Source organism: Budorcas taxicolor, chromosome 16 (genome assembly GCF_023091745.1).
Source record: "Budorcas taxicolor isolate Tak-1 chromosome 16, Takin1.1, whole genome shotgun sequence".
NCBI lineage: Eukaryota > Metazoa > Chordata > Mammalia > Artiodactyla > Bovidae > Budorcas > Budorcas taxicolor.
In genome coordinates, this window is record NC_068925.1 from 78,037,085 (window position 1) to 78,055,942 (window position 18,858).

At 42.0% G+C, this 18,858-nt stretch overlaps 1 protein-coding gene across 4 annotated transcripts in view; it reads left to right on the forward strand.

The window, feature by feature from the left end:
* NEK7 (NIMA related kinase 7) overlaps positions 1–17,214 on the forward strand; it is a 133,627-nt gene extending 116,413 nt beyond the window's left edge. For 2 of the 4 annotated variants that reach the window (XM_052653726.1, XM_052653727.1), the window contains exons 8-9: positions 325–438; positions 541–1,363. In XM_052653726.1, the coding sequence (XP_052509686.1) occupies positions 325–438; positions 541–771 (345 nt within the window). In that variant the 3' untranslated portion in view covers positions 772–1,363. Of the gene's footprint in view, positions 1–324; positions 439–540; positions 1,364–14,307 lie in introns of those variants that run through there. The other 2 variants (XM_052653725.1, XM_052653724.1) reach the window with 2 other exon arrangements.
* The last annotated feature ends 1,644 nt before the right edge of the window (positions 17,215–18,858 follow it).

Here is an 18,858-nt window from a genome sequence, read left to right on the forward strand (position 1 = left end):
CAAAGAGCCCTAAGTTATATTATTTTTGTAACACTGTTTAATGCTGCATAGGTGTGTGGGGGTGTATATATGTAGTTCTATGCTAACCATATCTCCCTTCTAGGAAAGTTTCAATGTTAAAAATAATAACCAGAAATTGAAGAAAGACATTTTAGGACTTATGAACTAATTCTCTGGAAAGGATGTTCATGAAACGCCAAATGCCTGGAGAACTTTATTTAAAATGTTTGCAATTATCCCCTCCCCTCCAGTGTCATATGCTCGATGAAACCTCCTTTAAAGTTAACATGTAAGTGTATCAGTTTCATTGGGAGCGTTTTGCAGATGGCCGCGTTACAGAGTCCTTTCTATGGCGACAAGATGAACCTGTACTCGCTGTGTAAGAAGATAGAGCAGTGTGACTACCCGCCTCTCCCGTCAGACCACTATTCAGAGGAAGTAAGTCATCTTTCAGTTCGTGTGTCCACACTGTTCCTTTTGGTAATGCTTGCATTTTATTCTGGGCCCTTCTCTATTCCATGATGCACATGCTGAGTGTAGGTGGCAGAGAGAACACCTTCATTCCGCTTTCGTTCCCTCGGAGGCTTGGCTGTTAAAGAGTTGCCCACAGTTCATCCATCACGTGGAGAGGAACCCCACACCGCCTGCGGTCTCACAGTGGGTGTAATGGAGCAGTGGCTGACTTCACCGCCTCCTGGACACAGCGCCCAGACTCTGGGTGACCAGCACGTCCAGTGTCCCTCCCCATGCCCATGGTCTCAGCAGCTATGACCCCTCTTCTGACAGAACCTCCCTCCTGCCCATGTTTTCCCAGAATGGAAGCAAACATCTCTCAGCTGCATCTCTCTCAGCCCTGTTCCTTGCTCTTTTTATTTTCACCAGGCCCGTCCCATAACCACCTCCCCACTGCAGTCATATTCCTATGGGAAATGTTTGAGGTCAACTGAAAGTGTTAGCAGACGTTGCCCAGTGAAGATCTGAGCGTGGGTCCTTGCTTGCTTTGGGAGCCCATTGAAATGAGTTGTTTGGCCTCCACCCAACATCCAGTGTTCCCCTGAACAAAACATCTCCCATTTTTGCCTAATGCATCATGATTTTACCAGTATTTGAGGAGATACTGCAGAATAGCAGTGTCTCAGGTTAACTAATGTGTTCGCATAACCCTTTGGACAGCTCACGGGGGACCCACCCAGAGAAACCACAGTGTCAAGGACCTGCTCATGGGCAGCAGGGGTTCTGCCCAAGGAAAATGGAAAGGGGCAAAGGGAAAAAAATGAAGCAATTACAGTGTTCACCTTTCAGCTGGTCTTGTCACTCTATTTCAAAATGAATGCAGTTGGTTCTAGTTTTATATAAGGAAGATTGAGTCCATGTAACTTGAATAATAAAATCTCTCTAAAGAATTTTTACCATATGGGAAAAGCACTCATGGTCCTAGGATGTTGAAAGTACTTTTTTTCCCTAATCGTTTTGATACTGATAATCAGTGACGCTTGGATTTTTTTTGTTTCACAGCACTTGTGTTCAGGTGCTTAGAATAAACTCTTACAAGACAGCCCCGGTAATTTTAGAAGCATTATCTTTATTTGATGTTAATGCTGTTATTATGTTAGCCATTTTTAATTACTATTTTGGGTGTGGAATATAAATACAGCATTGCACAAAACCGGCTCCAGCACTCTCGGCCCACAAATGCGGGAGGGTGTGAACAGCCGTGCAGAATGATGGCGCGGGTGTCAGGGGCCGCTCTTTGTTGTGTCATTCACGCTGTCTCCTCTCTTCCACGAAGCGCATGAATATTTCACGTATCTGCATCCTCATCCGCTATTCCTCTTGACTAATTTTCAGACCGTCTGCATTTGCATTTCACATGGTAGCTGATGAGGAGATGCCCGCGCAGCAGCGGAGCCTCAGCAGGCGGTTACCATGGCGACCTCCAGCCGGATTTTAATGATGATGCCACTGGTGGTTCGTTGAAGTCGGCCTGCCTGCAGGGCTACTTCACTGCAGCTAAGTGTGAAGTTGGATTCGCGGGTTCTCAGCCAAGGGGCACATATCAAAGTCTGGCCCAGACAGAAGAAGGTCTCACAGTTGGGAAAGGAAAAGAGATACCACTTTTTACTTCCCTCCATATAGTTTACCAGTCTTGAAACGAGGTATAAAGCAAAACACGTTATATGATGTACTCACCAAAAGAAGCTAGTATGGGCCCTCAGATTGGTAAATTCTGTGGCTGCACAGCAATAAAATAGAAAGCTGTAGTACGCAGGTAAACAGGGAAACTAATTCTTATGGAAGAAATGAGCTACAAAAAATATAGACTAATGATCTTACTTTAATCTGTTCCATTATGTAGAGAAGTTCCCAGAACAAGAGCTTTGAAATGCAGATGTGCTAATAAATATTTTCTCTCCATAAGCAGGAACTCGGTTTGTTTGGAAGATAATTATTCAGAGTTTATGGTAGCAAAAAACCTGAACAGATGCCATACTGCCATACTTCAACCATATCTTCAATACTCCTTTATATAGTATGCCTTTTAGATCTTTTAAAAGTCTAATTTTTTTTTCTTTTTTAGTATGGCAAAAATTTAGGAAACAGTGAAAAGTGAAATATAAAGTTTTTAAACAGAAAACTTTTAATTAAAAGACCAGTCCATTAGGTGCCGATTTTATAGCTCAGATGGCAACAGACTCTGTATCTGTTTGAAAACTGAAACTTTTAAGCAAAATTAATTTCTTACCAGATACCTGTTTGAAAGCTTACCAGTTTGATTTAGCTACTGCTAAATTTTTAAGGCTCCTGCCCGAAGAGGAGATGCACAGGGAACATTTTTGTTCGTGAGAATAAAAGCTGTGCCTCCAACCAGCCTCGACTGGTAGGAGTCCTGAGGAGCTCTATGAGGTCTATTTCCAGATACAGGCTTTCCGTGGGGAAGAGCTCAGAGTTTAAGAGCTTGGGATTTTTACATTTCTTATAATCTAAGACATAGATTCACTTACGCATTAGAAACCAAAACTGAGAAGTATTGCTAGTATTCTTTGGAAAAATGAAGTTGTCTGTCAGATCTTTCCTGTTGAACTGTGCTATTGTAATTATGTGCAAATGATTAGGGTTCTTGATTGAAACATCTCAGCTGCACATGACTGATATTTAGAATGTGTATTTTAGAGCTCCCTAAAATAATAGCTTTATGACTTTTGGTGATCAGTATTCTTTTCTAGTAAGGATCTCATCCATGTATAATAGGGAATTACTGTACTTAACAATAGAAATATTGGGTTGAAAAGTGGATATTTTCCCTGAACTCTCTCTTAGTTTTAATTAAATTTAGTATTGTTGGTAATTCAGGAAGATCCCCTGGAGAAGGAAATGGCAACCCACTCCAGTATTCTTGCCTGGAGAATCCCATGGACAGAAGAACCTGGCAGGTTAGTCAGTCCACGGGGTCTCAGAGTCAGGCACAACTTAGCAACTAAACAACAGCAACAAAAATTGTTGGTGATGAAGAAATTAACATCAGTGCAGCAAACAATTTTTGAATACTTACTGTGTCCAGGGAGTCCTGATTCCCCTGGCCCCTCATAGTCTGAACTGGGTTGAGCTGCCCAGACGTTCTGGTCACAGCACCCTCTTTTCTTTCCTGAACTCCACCATGCAGGTTCTACCAAAAGGCCCAGGAATTCCCGTCTTGGCTGTGGGTGCTGTTTCCTCTTGTTGACATGCCCCACCCCCTGTGCCTTATCAGGTGAACTCATTCTCTTTAGAACAAAGCCTGGCCGTTGCCTCCCCCTTAAGTCACCCTGCTCCCCTTTCTCCACTTCTCAGGCCCTCTTCCCTTGGCAATCACACTGCTCTATAATTCCTTTTTTTTTTTCCTTTGAGGTATAGTTGATTTACAGTATTATGTAAGTTTCAGGTGTACAGCATAGTAAGTCACAATTTTTAAAGGGTATTTGTCTTTCTCTCCTGACTTATTCACGTACCATAATACCCTCCTAGTTTATCTATCTTGTTGCAAATGGCGTATTTTTTACGGCTGAGTCGTATTCCATCACGTATGTGTATCTGGTCTTCATTGCCCGGTGGCTCCACCTCCAGACCTGTCTAGCTCCTGTGCCTGAAGAGCAGTGACTGCTTTTCATCTGTGTGTCTCTAGGGCCCAGCACACTAAAAAGTAAAAAGGTTCAGTGATTGATCAGTCAATAGAGAAAGTGAGTTAAAGGAATAAATGAGAAAAAGAGTGAATGAACCAATTACTGTCAATGGAATGAGTGAGTGAATGTTCCTACAGAACCCTCTAGGTAGTAAGGAAGAAATTACTCAAAAGACAGGTCAGGGCTGTGATGTTTCTTTTATTGATACTACCTGCAAGTGATTTCTTTCAATCTTGTAAACAAGCTATATCACATCTAGAATGTCCATATCCATTTACTAGGAAATAAGACGGATTTTTTTCCCCTTCAGCTTCAATGTTTAGTTTCTTTGGGAGACCAATCATCAGAATTATGCATTTTTCACTCTTGTTTACTAAATTATCTCAGGAAAATCTAAGATTAAAAAAATAGTAAATAGTTATATTGAAAATCATTTAGAAAGTGCACACTGTGGTTCTCTATTAAGTTGGTTCTTTTTAATCAATATCTGAAAGTCTGAGCATTAACACCACGCAAAATATATATTTGTCTTTGCTTTTTTTTTTTTTAATTAAAAAATCCTAGCTAGCCTAAATAGAAAAGACACAGGAAAAGTTGGAGAGAATTGTGCCTCAGAGGTTTGGAAGGAAGTTCTGAAAGTTGAGTAAAGAGTTTGCAGATGAAAGTTAAAAATGAAATGGAAAGAATAAGAGTGATCTTGGTCTGAGAAAATAGAGTACGGAGAAACTGAAGATTTGAAAACAGTACTTGAGTGAAAAAGAAATTTGAGCACCTGTTAAAATGTGGTAAGATGCTTGAACCATTTTAATGAAGTGAATGGTGTCATGATAACCGTGCCTACTGACCTGAACTGTTAGGCAAATGCTTATCTGTTTACTAGTAGCTTTAAATCTATTAATATAAGTGACACAGACCTTTGCAGAAGACAGGATTGTAGTTATCTTGTAACTGTATTTTTGAAAGCTTGCTCATTTAGTACCTCTTACTGCTTTTAGAGGTAAAAAAAAGAAAATATAATCTTGGAATTAGAATTATTAGAACAGTAGTCATTTTCCACATTATTTAACGCCTCTCTCGTTGTACATTAAGTTTGTTTGCTTTGTGGCTCTGTATCTCCAGCCCACAGATAGAAAAATATCTGTTTCTATTAAGACTCAGTTAATGAGACTACTCAAATAATGCAGTTAATCCTTCAAAATACCAGCCTAAAAGGTCTAGTAGAGAATGGATGGAGTCTCGTAAATGTTCACCTCCAAAATCATCTTTTCTTTCTTTTTTATTACTTCTTCCATTATGTTTTCTTCCTTCTTAGACACTGTCCCTTTCTTTTCTCCGCCCTCCGCCCCTTTAAGTTAGAGAAATGGAAGGCAGGAGAGGAGGGTTTTTTCCCAGAAACAGCTCAGCAGTACACACTGGACATGTTCTTCCCCACCACTTCACTCAGATGAGTAACAATTTCCAGCATCATTTTCATGATTCCTGTTTTTAAAAAAAACTGAAGCAGCATTGTGATTGACGCATTGTGTTCCAGCTGTACAGCAGAGTGATTTAGTTATATGCATGTAATTTTTCAGATTGTTTTCCATTGTTTATTATGTTGTTTTCCATTATATATCTGTGACAAGATGTTACGTGTAGTCCCCTGTGCTGTGCAGTAAATCCTTGTTGCTTATCTGCTTTATGTGCAATAGTTTATACTTGCTAATCCCAAACTCCTAACTGGCCCCTCCTCCTCTCCCTTTTCCCTCTGATTCCTGGAAGCTTTTTGTGTTTTGAGGAGCCTCCATAGTGTTTTGCGTAGTGGCTGCCCCGGCTTACATCCCCACCCACAGTGCAGGGGGGTTCCCTTCTCTTCAGCGTTTCTTATCTGTGGACTTTTTGATGATGGCCATTTTAACCAGTGTAAAGTGATACCTCATCATGGCATTTTTCATTATTCTTGAGATTAGATAAGTATTGATTTTTTTTCCCCAGAGTATTTACAATATAAGGATTAAAAAGCTTGGTCCTTGCTCTGCTTTATTATATATGAATAACAAAATAATAATATATTTTGAGTTGAACTAAACTGACCTCAGATAGTTATAGGTTATTGTAGAGTATAGATATATTTACATGGCTTTAAGTAAAATTGGAATACTGAGGTTTCTTTTTTTTTTTTTATTTCAGCATGTGAAATCACCATTTTCTTTCACCCACATAAGAACTTTGTTGCTAAAGCAAGGTCTGCGGGAAACATTATTCCCGTTTCACACCTGAGTAGACAGGGACCCAGCAGTATCAGAGGGAACCCTAGACTCCAGGGCGCCCTTCCAGCATCCACTGCTTGTGCCAGGGCAAAGGAAGCGCCCGAGGGGGCCTCTCAGGGGTCGCGTGTGGTCCCTCCCCCGGCTCCCGGGCGCCTCTGCGTTCCCTGTACCTGCTCTTGCCCTCCGCCTCCTGCCTCCGTGGGGCTCTGCTTCCCTGGGGGTGCCGCAGCTCGCTCAGAACACCCTTCCGCCTGGTAGTGGCTCAGCCAGGTCACACTGAAGGGAAAGAGGGAGGGAATTTTGCAGAAGGGCAGGAATGATGTTTACATATCAGAATATGGAAACGACTGCGTGTTTCAAATAAGGTATCAGAAATACTGATCCATAGCTGTGCTGAACAAAAAACAAAAGTTTTTTACAGTGTGTTGTAATTTTACTGATGCTTCATTTCCCAAATGGTTATCCTTAAGGAAAGTACCGATTGGAAGCTTTAAAAACCATAACTGGTTTTTTGTTTCAAATCATTTATTTTCGGCTGTGCTGGGTCTTCATTGCACAGGCTGTTCTCCGGTTGCGATGGAGGCGACCCTCCAGGAGCAGTGCCTGGGCTTCTCGCTGCAGCTTCTCCTGTCGCAGAGCGCGGGGGCTCCGGAGCGCAGGCTCGGCAGCTGTGGTTTACGGGCATAGTTGCTCCGCGGCTCGTGGGATCTTCCCGGGCCGGGGGTCAAACCCACGTCTCCTGCATTGGCAGGCGGATTCTTTACCACTGAACCACCAGGGAAGCCCCATAACTGGTGTTTTAAGCAGAAACTTACAAGTAATTTATTTTTATATGTAAAATTCAGAATATGCTTAAAGAGGCTTTTTAAGAAAGTTGCCTCATTAACAAAAAACATGACCTTTGTTTTAGCTCGGAAAAGAGCTACTGTACATAAATTTTTTTTAAGTGTCAGGTACAGATTACTTTTGCATACTTTGAAACTTAAATCTTTGTATTCATGTGATCAGTCTAAATCATTCTATAAGAATATTTAAATGAGACACTATATGGCACAAATAATACTTGGAAGTACATCTGTTTTTTCAAATATTTCTCTAGTTCTGATTATTATGTAATCCATGCTAAGTTATATGAGAGTATTTTACTTTATTTCTTAAAAAAGTTTTGACTACTCCAGGTCTTAGTTGTGGTGTGCAGGATCTAGTTCCCTGACCAGGGATCAAACCTGGGCCTCCTGCCTGGGGATTGAGGCGGCACTGGGCTACCAGGGGAGCCCCGAGAATATTTTACTTTAAAATGTAGGAGGATATCTAATAATATTAAATATAATCACTAACTGTGCCATTATTTATTGAAGTTAATATTAATTACCTCAGACACTATTAGGAACATTTGATTTTCCTTCCTGAAAACGGTTTTAGGAAGTTTGATAATGCCCATCATTTATAATATCAGTTGACCACCTTCCTTCACTCAAAGTTGCCATGTAAGAGTAGATCTTTAAACTTTGAATGTTTCATTTTTGTTTAAAAAAATATACATATAAGCAGGTCCTTTGTTCACTTATGCTTCTGAAGCGACACTGGGGACTCACTCCTCTAAGACGAATCCAAAGCAGTGCCCTACATTTCACGCATCCTCTGGGATCCTGTGAAACCATTAACTTTCTGTAAGACGTTTCTGTAAGACGCTTCTGTAAGTTTTCAGAAGATGCTGAGTGATCTTTAGTTGCGGGCTGCAGCCATTGCGTCACCTCGTAAGGATTCTGTGTGGGAGGGCTTTCTCCCCTCCCGCAGCTCCCCAAGTCAGTCACTGGTGACACTTTGGCCTACCCATCGAATCTGCCTCCTCATTTTGTATAAACGTCTAAAGCATCGACAGCCAGTGTGTGTTGATGCATTAGACCCACTTTGGGGGGCTGCAGTGTGTCCTTGGCTCAATGGAAACGGGGTGTCCGGGAGGCAGATGCATCGTAATTGGTCTCAGAGGAACGGGGTTGGGGTCAGCAGCAGCGCCCGGAGCCCGGGTCTGTGTTCCTGTCGGGTGTCGTGTCCCAATCCAAGGCCAGGCTGCACACAGCGCGCTCGTCTTCCCATGACGCGGCTGAGCTCGATGCTTCATCACCCGTCAGTGGGGACCGTCAGCACTCCCCTTTTAATATCTCTGGTACCAACCTATATGCTTTGGTATTTCTTTAGAAACATATCGATCATAGCATTTTCTCTTTTTTATTGAAAATATTCATTTATTTCCATATGACTGATGACTTCATAATCCTTTAGAAATGTCAGAGAATTCATTTTATTTTCCCTTTATATGACTTTTCTCTTTTAAATGTTTGTGTTGCTTTTTAAATTTCCCTTAATCATCTGAATTAAAGTTTTTTTTTTGAATTAAAGTTTTTTCTTCTGATTTCGTAAAGAAGACTACAAATTCAGATCTTTATTTTTTACCTTATTTTTAGCTTGTTCTATAAAACAGTTTAAAAACAACACAAAGTACATGTTTTTATAAACGTGTAAAGTAATGCAAATTCAACAGTTTTCTTGAGATAATGTAAACTATGAAATGTCTTTACTTACATGAAATGTTTTACTTATTCCTGTTTATTTTTATTAATCTACTATCCACTGATTTGGGAATTACTTCTACAAAGTAATAAATGGGAAGCTAATTCCCTCCATTCAAACACAAAATTTCTTTGAGCAAGTGATTGCCTGACAATATTATGAGAAATTAAAGCCTGACATGTAGGAATATATACAAAAATTTTTAAAGTGATTATATGAACAGATGTGTTCGTCAACCATAGTTAATAATGTAGTACTTAGAATCATGTCAAAAGGTTGGATAGTCGTTCAGGATTTTTAAAGTAATTTTTTGCAGAGGTTTGCAGGAAGAGAAAGTTTTTGTTTGTTTGTTTTTACAAATGTAAGACTAACACTGAGAGAGCTCACTAAGATGATTATTCCTTTTTGATTATGTATATGTCTGTCTGATAGAACACTTAGAGGCTTTTTTTTTTGGATGCATCATGTCACCGTGTAAATTCCTAACCTGGTATAAAAAAATGGTTCCATGTGAAAATTCAAGTACATTTTCTCCGGAGGTAGTCACTGTCACTTTAATGAATGAGGTCACTCTAGTCAGAATATGAATCTGAACAGTTTTGTGTCTTGTAAGGCCCTTGTCCGGATGTTGGGCAGAGCCCTAGAGAAGATTTTTTGGTCTGTTTTTAGATCGGAGCTGGCTGTGAACTGTGAGGGCGACCCATTCACCTTAGGAACCAGATGAACCGGCATCAGAGCTGGCGTCTTTTGAGAGTCAGACCACCTGTTGTCGTTGTTGCTCAGCCTCTCATTCACGTCTGACTCTTTGCGACCCCATGGACTGCAGCACGCCAGGCTTCCTGGTCTTTCACCGTTTCCCGGAGCTTGCTCAAGCTCATGTCCACTGAGTCAGTGATGCCATCCTACCTGCCTGCCTTTGCCTGTTAGAAGGTCACCCACCTTTGTGCACAGGTGGCTGTGAGGGAACCTGCAGACCAGGTGGGGCTTTCCCTGGGGTAGGAGAGCAGTAGTTTTAAAAGCCAGGTGTCTGAAGCCAGGCCACTTCAGTTCCCCTCCGGGCTGGGTGCCTTACCGCCTCTGTGGCCTTGGGATGCCGCCCCCTGCACCCTGCAGAGAGCTCCTGAGCTGGATCCAGCTGTGAGAAAGGGCAGAACTAAATCAGCAACAGCTTTCAGGAAATGGTCCTCTCTCTGCGTTGGCACCGGAAGCAACTTCAAAGCCCCAGAGTTACCTCTTGGCACATGGAGATGCCTTTTATCTGAACATGTTCAGGAGATGGGGTTCCAGATGTCCCCTGGAAACTTAGAAATAACTGCCAATTCCTGGGAGCACCTCCATCTCGGCAGTGTGGCTTCCAGACTGTCCGCTGGCTGCAGAAAGTGCGCCCGGAGCACTGAGTGAGGCAGCCTGCCACGTTCAGCTGTTCAACAATTAAAGGCTGGGGGCTGTCAAGCAAAGGGAAGAGAGTTTTTCCTCATTCTCTAATTAATGACTGCTTAACCCCAATTGCCATCTCTTAATACCATTCCTGTATTCTCTGTGTGGGCAACTGTTTTATCCTTGTCTCCATCGTGTCAGAAGCACACGGAACTCTCCCACGTCACAGAGATGCTGTCCTTCCGTATACGTCTCGAGAAGGGTGAGCGGTGACCTCACTTGCAGAGCTTAAAATTGTTACTTGGCGTGACAAGAGACTATGCACATATCAAAGTGAACTTTGCATTTTTAAAAAGCAAATCATTGAAGACGTAAAACTTGGCCCATGGCCGTGTGAAACATAAAAGTAGTAAGTTATCTGTTATTTTTTTTTTTCCCCATTTCCTTTGCCAAAAGACTATTGAAACTGGCTCCCCCCACCCCCGGCCTCCACTGGGTTAATATATCTACTGAAATGTATCTTTAGAATAACCAATAGTTATCAAATATCAGAGAAACATCCCTCAAACTAAGAATACAGGCCTGGGTAAATCTTCCATAACATGCTTACAGTCCACCTTTTTTCAAAAAGGATTTGAGCTGACTTACAATAGAAGACACAGGTTAGCGGTTATTAATGCAGAAACAGAAGTCAAGTTCAGAACCAAGGGGAGAAGGGCACGTAAACACACCTTCCCTCTCGGCCAGCAGAGTGGCTTCAGCGCGTCTGCCTGGTTTCGAAGGAAACAGATGCAGACCATGTTTTTAAGGACGAAAGTACACCTTCTCTGTCCCTCAGAGAAGATGGAATTTTCCCCTGCTGAATTATGATGGGAATATCACCTGTAAGGGTCTGTGAGTAATGTACCCAGCATTGGCTTATCCCAAGTTACTAGGATGAATGGGGCTTCCCTGGTGGCTCAGCAGTTAAGAACCTGCCTGCCGGTACAAAAGACACAGGTTTGATTCCTGGGTTGGGAAGATCCCCTGGAGAAGGAAATGGCAACCCGCTCCAGTATTCTTGCCTGGGAAATCCCATGGACAGAGGAGCCTGGCAGGCTACAGTCCATGGGGGTCACAGAGTCAGACACAACGGAGCTGACTAAACAGCAGCCTAAGGATGAACGCTGTTTCTTACTGAGTCTTCCCTAAACTCCCGTGCTCTTAACATGTTTGACAGGAGCTATGTATCATACCTCTCGATACTCGGATTCATATTTTTGAATATTCAAACTTTTGAATATTCACTCTACCATTGTGTATCCCTTGACAAGGACCTGTGGTGATAGGTTCTGTTCTGCTGCTTCAAACAGCAAGGCAGGCTGACACCTTTGATCGAAGCTGAAGCGTCTCACCACTCTGCTCTGACCTGCTGGAAGTCAGACCAGCCTCCAAGTACCTGCATGAAGTCCTTGAGATGTTAGTGTCTCTCCTCTGGGTAACCACTTCTCATCCCCCAGTATCCACCGTTTTCCCTCAGAACCCAGAAACTCATCTCTCAAGTGGAACTCAGATACACCTTAACCCAGTGGCATCCCTTTCTAGTGATCATGATTTGAAATTACACAGTGATTGTCTGTAATCTTGGCTGCTTTCTCCTGGTGGCAGAAACAAGTGAGGGCCAAGCATCCGCTACAGTCGATTGGAAGGTAAACCCTATTCCGAATTATTAGGCAGGAAAAGTAAGGTTTCTTGACCAGCCTGAAGGGTGTGGCACTTTTATTCAATCAAAAAACGGCTATTGCATCTGCTTGGATCCTGGTTAAATAGAATGAATGTGGGTACCACAGTTATCCTTTCTGCTCCTTTTTATCATTTTTATCTCTGAACAAAATTTCTGACCACTAGATAACCTGTTAGAAAACAGTCTTTTTATATATACGTATCAGTAAAAATACTTTTCCTCCTGTCTTCTATTGTGTGTACAACTGAATGTATTTGTTTTTATTTTAATGGGTAAAATGCCAACAATCTCTTTCTGATTCAGATCACTATAACACAAAGGCTTGTGTGCAGCCACACCCCTTCAGGATGTTGAATGCTGTCCCCTGTGCCACTGCAGAGAACAGACCATTAAATCCTTGGACCCTCCCAGTAGGTCTGCCATTATCATTGGCATCTTTGAACTCCCAGAAGTGAAGCTGACTCGTGAAGCTTCATTCTGATAGAATCACATCACCTGAGGATTAGCGCTAGAAGAATCCTTATGGGTCCTCTACTCCAGCCTCTGTCCTGAATTGATGAAGAAACAAACTTCTCCAGACAGTGCCTTGAGCCAGCAGGCGTCCACGGGCTCCTCCCTTTCCATCCCCTGGGGGCCTCCTTACACACACCTTCTCTCCAGCTGACTGTTCTCACTGGCGGTGGGCTTCTCCGCTGTTAACACACTCAGCCCACAGAGTTTAGCATTAGTTTCTTTTTCCTCCAGATGAAAAAATCTTGGTGGAAAAAATCTTCTTGGTGAAAACTCTGTAATTTGATAATTTAAATTATCAAACAGTAATTTGATAATTTAAATTATCAAACAGTAATTTGATAATTTAAATTATCAAACAGTAATTTGATAATTTAAATTATCAAACAGTAATTTGATAATTTAAATTATCAAACAGTAATTTGATAATTTATGTGCCACTATGGTGAGAAAGAATAATGCAAGTTTTCAGAGTTCTGAGTAATTTACAAGGAAGTAAGTGATAGTCGCCCAGTCGTGCCCGACTCTTTGCGACCCCATGGACTGCAGCCCACCAGGCTCTTCTGTCCATGAGATTTTCCAGGCAAGGACACTGGAGTGGGCTGCCATTTCCTTCTCCAGGGGATCATCCAGACCCAGGGATCAAACCCGTATCTCCTGCACTGCAGGCAGATTCTTTACCGACTGAGCTAATGGTCCTTTTTTGACAAAGACATACTTAAATGCTAGGGCTTTCTTCCATACTTAAATGCAGATGGTAAAGAATCCACTTGCCAATGCAGGAGACCAGGGTTCAATCCCTGGGTCGGGAAGATCCCCTGGAGGAGGGCGTGGCAACCCACTCCCGTATTCTTGCCTGGAGAATCCCCATGCACAGAGGAGCCTGGCGGGCTGCAGTCCATGGGGTCGCAAATATTTGGACAGCACTGAGTGACTGAGCAGAGCGCAGCACTTGAAGGCTAGGGAGTCTGGTCCTTCCTCTTGATACGGTTTGTCCTCTGAAAGGCCAGATTGTGAAGACATGTGGCTCCATGAATCACAGCAATTAGAATTAAGAATGAAGTGCCCTATTCTTCAGTCATCGGCTCTAGGGTCAGATGGAAGGATATTTTCTTAATTTATCGAAATATACTTTTTTCTGTGATGTAAGTAAACCTCAGCCCTCTCATCTGTAACATGAGGACACAGATGCACCTTCATACAGTTGAGAGAGCACTATTTGTTTCTTACCTTGCTTATAATTTATTATTCTTAGTTTGAAGGAGTGCTTTTACTATAATAAAAAATATTTGTATAAATTCAGATATATAATAAGCTGGTTATTAAAATTTAAACTTACAATGAACATTGTTGTAGTAAATTCTAGATCAAACAATGTGTAGAGATCTATAGTCATTAATAACTCAGAGACATGGAGTTTAAAACTTCCTGTCTGCTGTGACTGCCATCCTCTGATCAGACTTTTCTGAAAGATAATCAGGTCACCAGAAAGCCACTAGATGGTAGAAAACACTCTTTGCTTGACCCAAACACTCACCAGTGAATATGCTTCTTAGAGCCTTCAACTAACTAAAGTCACTGACAGCGGTCACACATATTTCCAGCCAAATATTTACCAGCACACGTGCATTCCTGGTAAACCCAGAGCTGTGCAAAGCGTGTTCCTGTACCTCACCGCCCGGAGTGGTTCCTGAAGCAGGTTGTGTTCTCTTCTCCGCAGCTGCGACAGCTGGTGAACACGTGCATCAACCCAGACCCGGAGAAGCGGCCAGACATCACCTATGTGTACGACGTGGCGAAGCGAATGCACGCCTGCACCGCCAGCGCCTGAGCACGGCTGGCAGAGCGCACCGCTCGAGTGTTCTTGAGCAAAGCGCACTTCCTCCTCCTGGGTGTTAAAAGAGTCCTACTTCAGAGCTAACGTGCTTTGAATCCTTAACCAGTTTTCATCTAAGCTTCATTTTGTACCAATTTAAGTCACCTTCTCGCAAACCCCAATGACTTTGGAATAGTCAGATTGCATGTTAGGAGAGCAGACGGAACACAGTGGTTCTTAATGGCGGAAGAATTTTTAGAACGATTTCTAGTCTCTGTGCTGATCAGTCGTGTTCAGGTAAACTCTCAGTGCCAGACACCGGCGACCTGGCTTGGCCCCATCAGGACAGACACGCAGCCCGAGGACAGGGTCTGAACACGTGCCTTGTGTGCTTTCCCGTCATGTGTGGACATCTGAGATGAACACAATTGTGAACTGTTGTGACTATTTTATTTTTAGAGTTTGAAGTATGTGTTTTAGTTCTTAGCATTGTAACTTTCAAATAGAATTCTTAAAGCTAAATATACACATGAACTACATTTTTGTTCATGAACTATTTGAGAAATTTAAAATCCTTAGCTTAAACACTCAAAATGCAACTATTAAATGTGAAAAGATTTGGGGACAAAAATGTGAGTCAGACACTGAAGAGTTTTTTGCTTTGTTTTAGTATCTTTGATATTCTTGCATTAAAATGGTATAAATGAATCCATTTAAAAAGTGGTTAAGGATTCGTTTGGCTGGCTGGTGTGATAGTAATTTTCAAAGTTGCACACTGCCCAAGGCTTTTTTGTGTGTTCTTGCTATTTGTACATTTGAAGACTATTGTTTGAATAATCCTGCAGCGCTATACTTCAGCTCCTTTATGAATTTAAATGCTCTACTCATGGTCGTGCACTATAGTATATAGCATATGTTTTTATTCATAGTTTATTGAAATTCTGATTGGTCCCCTTCTGAAAGTTTTTTTTATATTCTTAAAGTTACTTTCCTATTTATATTGTACATGAGTTTTATCCACTAATGTTTCAGATGTTCTGACAACATTATAGCCTTAAAAGAATATTTGGTATGCTAACACTTTTCCTGGAAGGAAAACATGTTTTTAACTTTTTAAAATTTGGACTACCCCGTGTGTGTGTGCCCTGTCTTGTTAGAAAGGAAGAGGGGTGTGTGTTGTCCTGTGCCTGTGAACGCTGACGCCGTTTCAGTTCATCCGACAAGGTTGCAGTTTTAGGATATGTTTAAAGAAGTGAAAACTAGCCACACCGCAGCCGGAAGTTTTATGAGCTAAACATTTCTGTTGAGAAGCTTCTAGCCAAGTACTGTATTCATGCCTGCAGCTGCCCGAGGTGGTGTAGTTTACAGGAGCGGGCAGAGTTCAGTACCTGCCGTCATGGAGACGTCTGCCCTGGACGCCTCCGTATTAGCGGTGACCCACTCCCACACGGCCACATAAGGACCACAAGGCCACATAAGGACCACAAGGCCATGGTCCCGTCACCACCTGAGAACCCCATGCCGCCCCAGAACCTGCTCAGTAACCCTGCCGATGGGAACCCCTCGTGCTCAGAGAGCGCCTGCCCTCAGCCCGTATAGCTGCTGGTTTTGTTTTTTCCATAGAAGTATTTTTCTTACAATCATTTGAATACTTTCATTTGTAAGCATTTAAAATGTACAAAGTGTAGACGTCTTGTTTTTCTAAGTTTAATCAGCTACAGTATCAGTTGTGAATTAGGGTGATGTACCCCAGTGCAGGCGGGGAGAGCTGGTGGCTCTGCATCCCAGGCTGCAGGGACGCCCCGGGCCCCCGGCGTCCCCACGCGCGTCTCCAGAGTAGAATCGTCTTTGTTGACCTTAGTGTCCTGTTCATTTTAATGTAATATGACTGATGGAGATGAGATGTTCTCTACTTGGAACAAATATGCTCCTTGTTCTTGGAAAAAGCCATCTAAAAGCCATCTAAAAGCCATTAGCTGGATCCCCTCACAGGACTTCTAAGCAGAGATTTAAACTTTTAAGTGACCCTATCTGCTATAAGGAAATTGGGAAGAATTTAATGATCAGGGGAATCCATTATTGTTTTCTACATGTGGAAACTTTCTGTCTTGGATATTTTATCTTTTTTTTTTTAATCTCAGTGTTCACATTTTTCTGGAAGAAACCACTGTGCACAAAACAAATTTTAATTCTGAATATTTCAAAGAATTGTGAAGACGATGAGAAGTTTTAATGTTTTATAATCACCTATGAAATGTTCTCTTTGTATTTCTGTTTATAAGTAAATTTTGTATTGATTAAATAAAACATTTGACTTGAAATGAGGAACAGTAAAATGAAAGGTACATCTGATTTCTAACTCTTATTCAGACTTTGGTACCAGTTCCCCAGGGCACAAGGTGGGGTGACCTTGGTCCGTGTGCCGATGCCTAGGAATGGTGGACGAAGGGTATCCCTGTATACATAAAGTGCTCAGCAGTGTGCACTGATGGTGAGTTCAGTGAGCTGTGACGGCCACTCCGTGACCCTTACCATCCTGCATGGTCTCCATTACAAAACACCCTGCTTGTAGCCGTACACTGCAGGTGTTGCTGTTAACATTTGCATATTTATTTTAACCACAATGTTATTCATATTAAATGTTTTTTCTTTAAAATGAATGTATTATGTTTATATCCCACCAATGAATAATTATCTTATGCCTCATATTTCAATAGTACTGTAATATGAACTTTTGTGAAATACTTTTATTTTGTTATGCTTCAAATACACATACTAAAAAGACTGTTGTTAGCTTTGAAAATTGTATAATATCCTAATATAAATAAAAGTATAAAAGTAAAAATAAGCATAATAAGTTTTTCAGGTATCTGTGATTCTCCCCCCCCCCACCCCCACTAAATTCTACCACTGTTGATTTCACTCAACAGTCAACCTACAGAAACAGTTCTTAATTCGTTTCCATGAATTATTTCTTTATCCTTTTGGAGATGGCTAAATATTGAAACAGTTGGGGGGTGACCATGGTGGGCCGACAGACCCTAAGAGGGAAGTCTTTAAATATGCATTAAACTAAGGCACAACTTCACAGGTCCCTCTTCTCTTTGATACATCATTTGCTGTCTTTGAATAAGAAAAATTTCTTGAAACTCTAAAGTGTCTAAAATTCAGGCAACAGATTCTATTCCTGTCACTGTAATATACCCCTACTGATAGTACAGATGGTTTGAATGTTCTTTTCACATAATAAGTGACAGTTGCTGCCATGCCTGGAAACTCTGAGGCTGAAAGAGCTTAATGAGATACAGTCTGCTGGGCTGGTGGTAGAGTGATCCTTACATGTCAGGATCACATTCCAAACGGGTGAAGAAGAGCTTTATAACCTAGGACCTTTAGTGAGGAACTTGTAGCCCCACTGTGTGTGTGTGCATGATCATAAGTCACAGGAAATTTTAGGTTCAAGATAGTGTGGGACTAGTTGAAGTTTTATTTCAAAGTATGTTAACTAGAAAAGCCAGTACTAGCCATAGATGTTTAAACGTGTCATTAGTTGGTATAGCTATCTTTACCAAACCGATACAGTAACTTTCAAGTCAAAATGATGACATAGGGACAGAGATGACCATCACAAAACCTTATCAGAAAATACCCACGGGGTGGACTTCCCTGGTGGTCCAGTGATTAGGCACCCGCCTGCCGATGCAGGGGACACAGGTTCTTTACGTGGGCCGGGAAGACTCCACCCCTCAGGACAGCTAGGCCCATGCGCCACCACTAAGGAACCCGGGTGCTGCAACTGCTGGAGTCCGTGCACCCAGAGCCTGTGCTCCCCAGCAAGAGAAGCACCACGGAGGAGCTCACGGACGGCCGCCTCGCCGCAACGAGAGAAAGCCCGTGCAGCGGCAGTGACAACACATGACAGCCGTGTAAGGAAAAGTCCACGGGGCCTTCCCTGGTGGTCCAGCGGTTAAGACTCCGTGCTCCCGATGCAGGGAGCCCAGGGTCGATCCCTGGTCAGTGAATCCGATCCCACACGACATGGCTGAAGACCCCACATGTGGCAACAAAGATCCGGCGCAGTGAGACTTCCAAAAATATCCACAGAGATGTTGCATGATCTGTTTCTAATTACATGTGAATTCCTGGTACAATTAATTCCTGGAATGATTTTTCAGAAAAAGATGTGAACATCTGTGAAGTTTATTTTTAATTGAGAGGTTTATCTGAGCTTCTTTTTGGTCTTCTTACACACCCATCTCACTCTTCACCTGAGTCTCTAAATCTACTTTTAATCCTTAAGAGAAAAATGAAAAAGAACGTGAAAGTTCACATTTGTAACCAGGGGTTTTTAAGTAAATTATTTTCACTGCGAGTATTACAATGTCTAGAAAGTAACTTCTCTTTTATTCTTTCCAGAAGCATAATCCTGTTCATACATTATTTCTCTAATCCTCA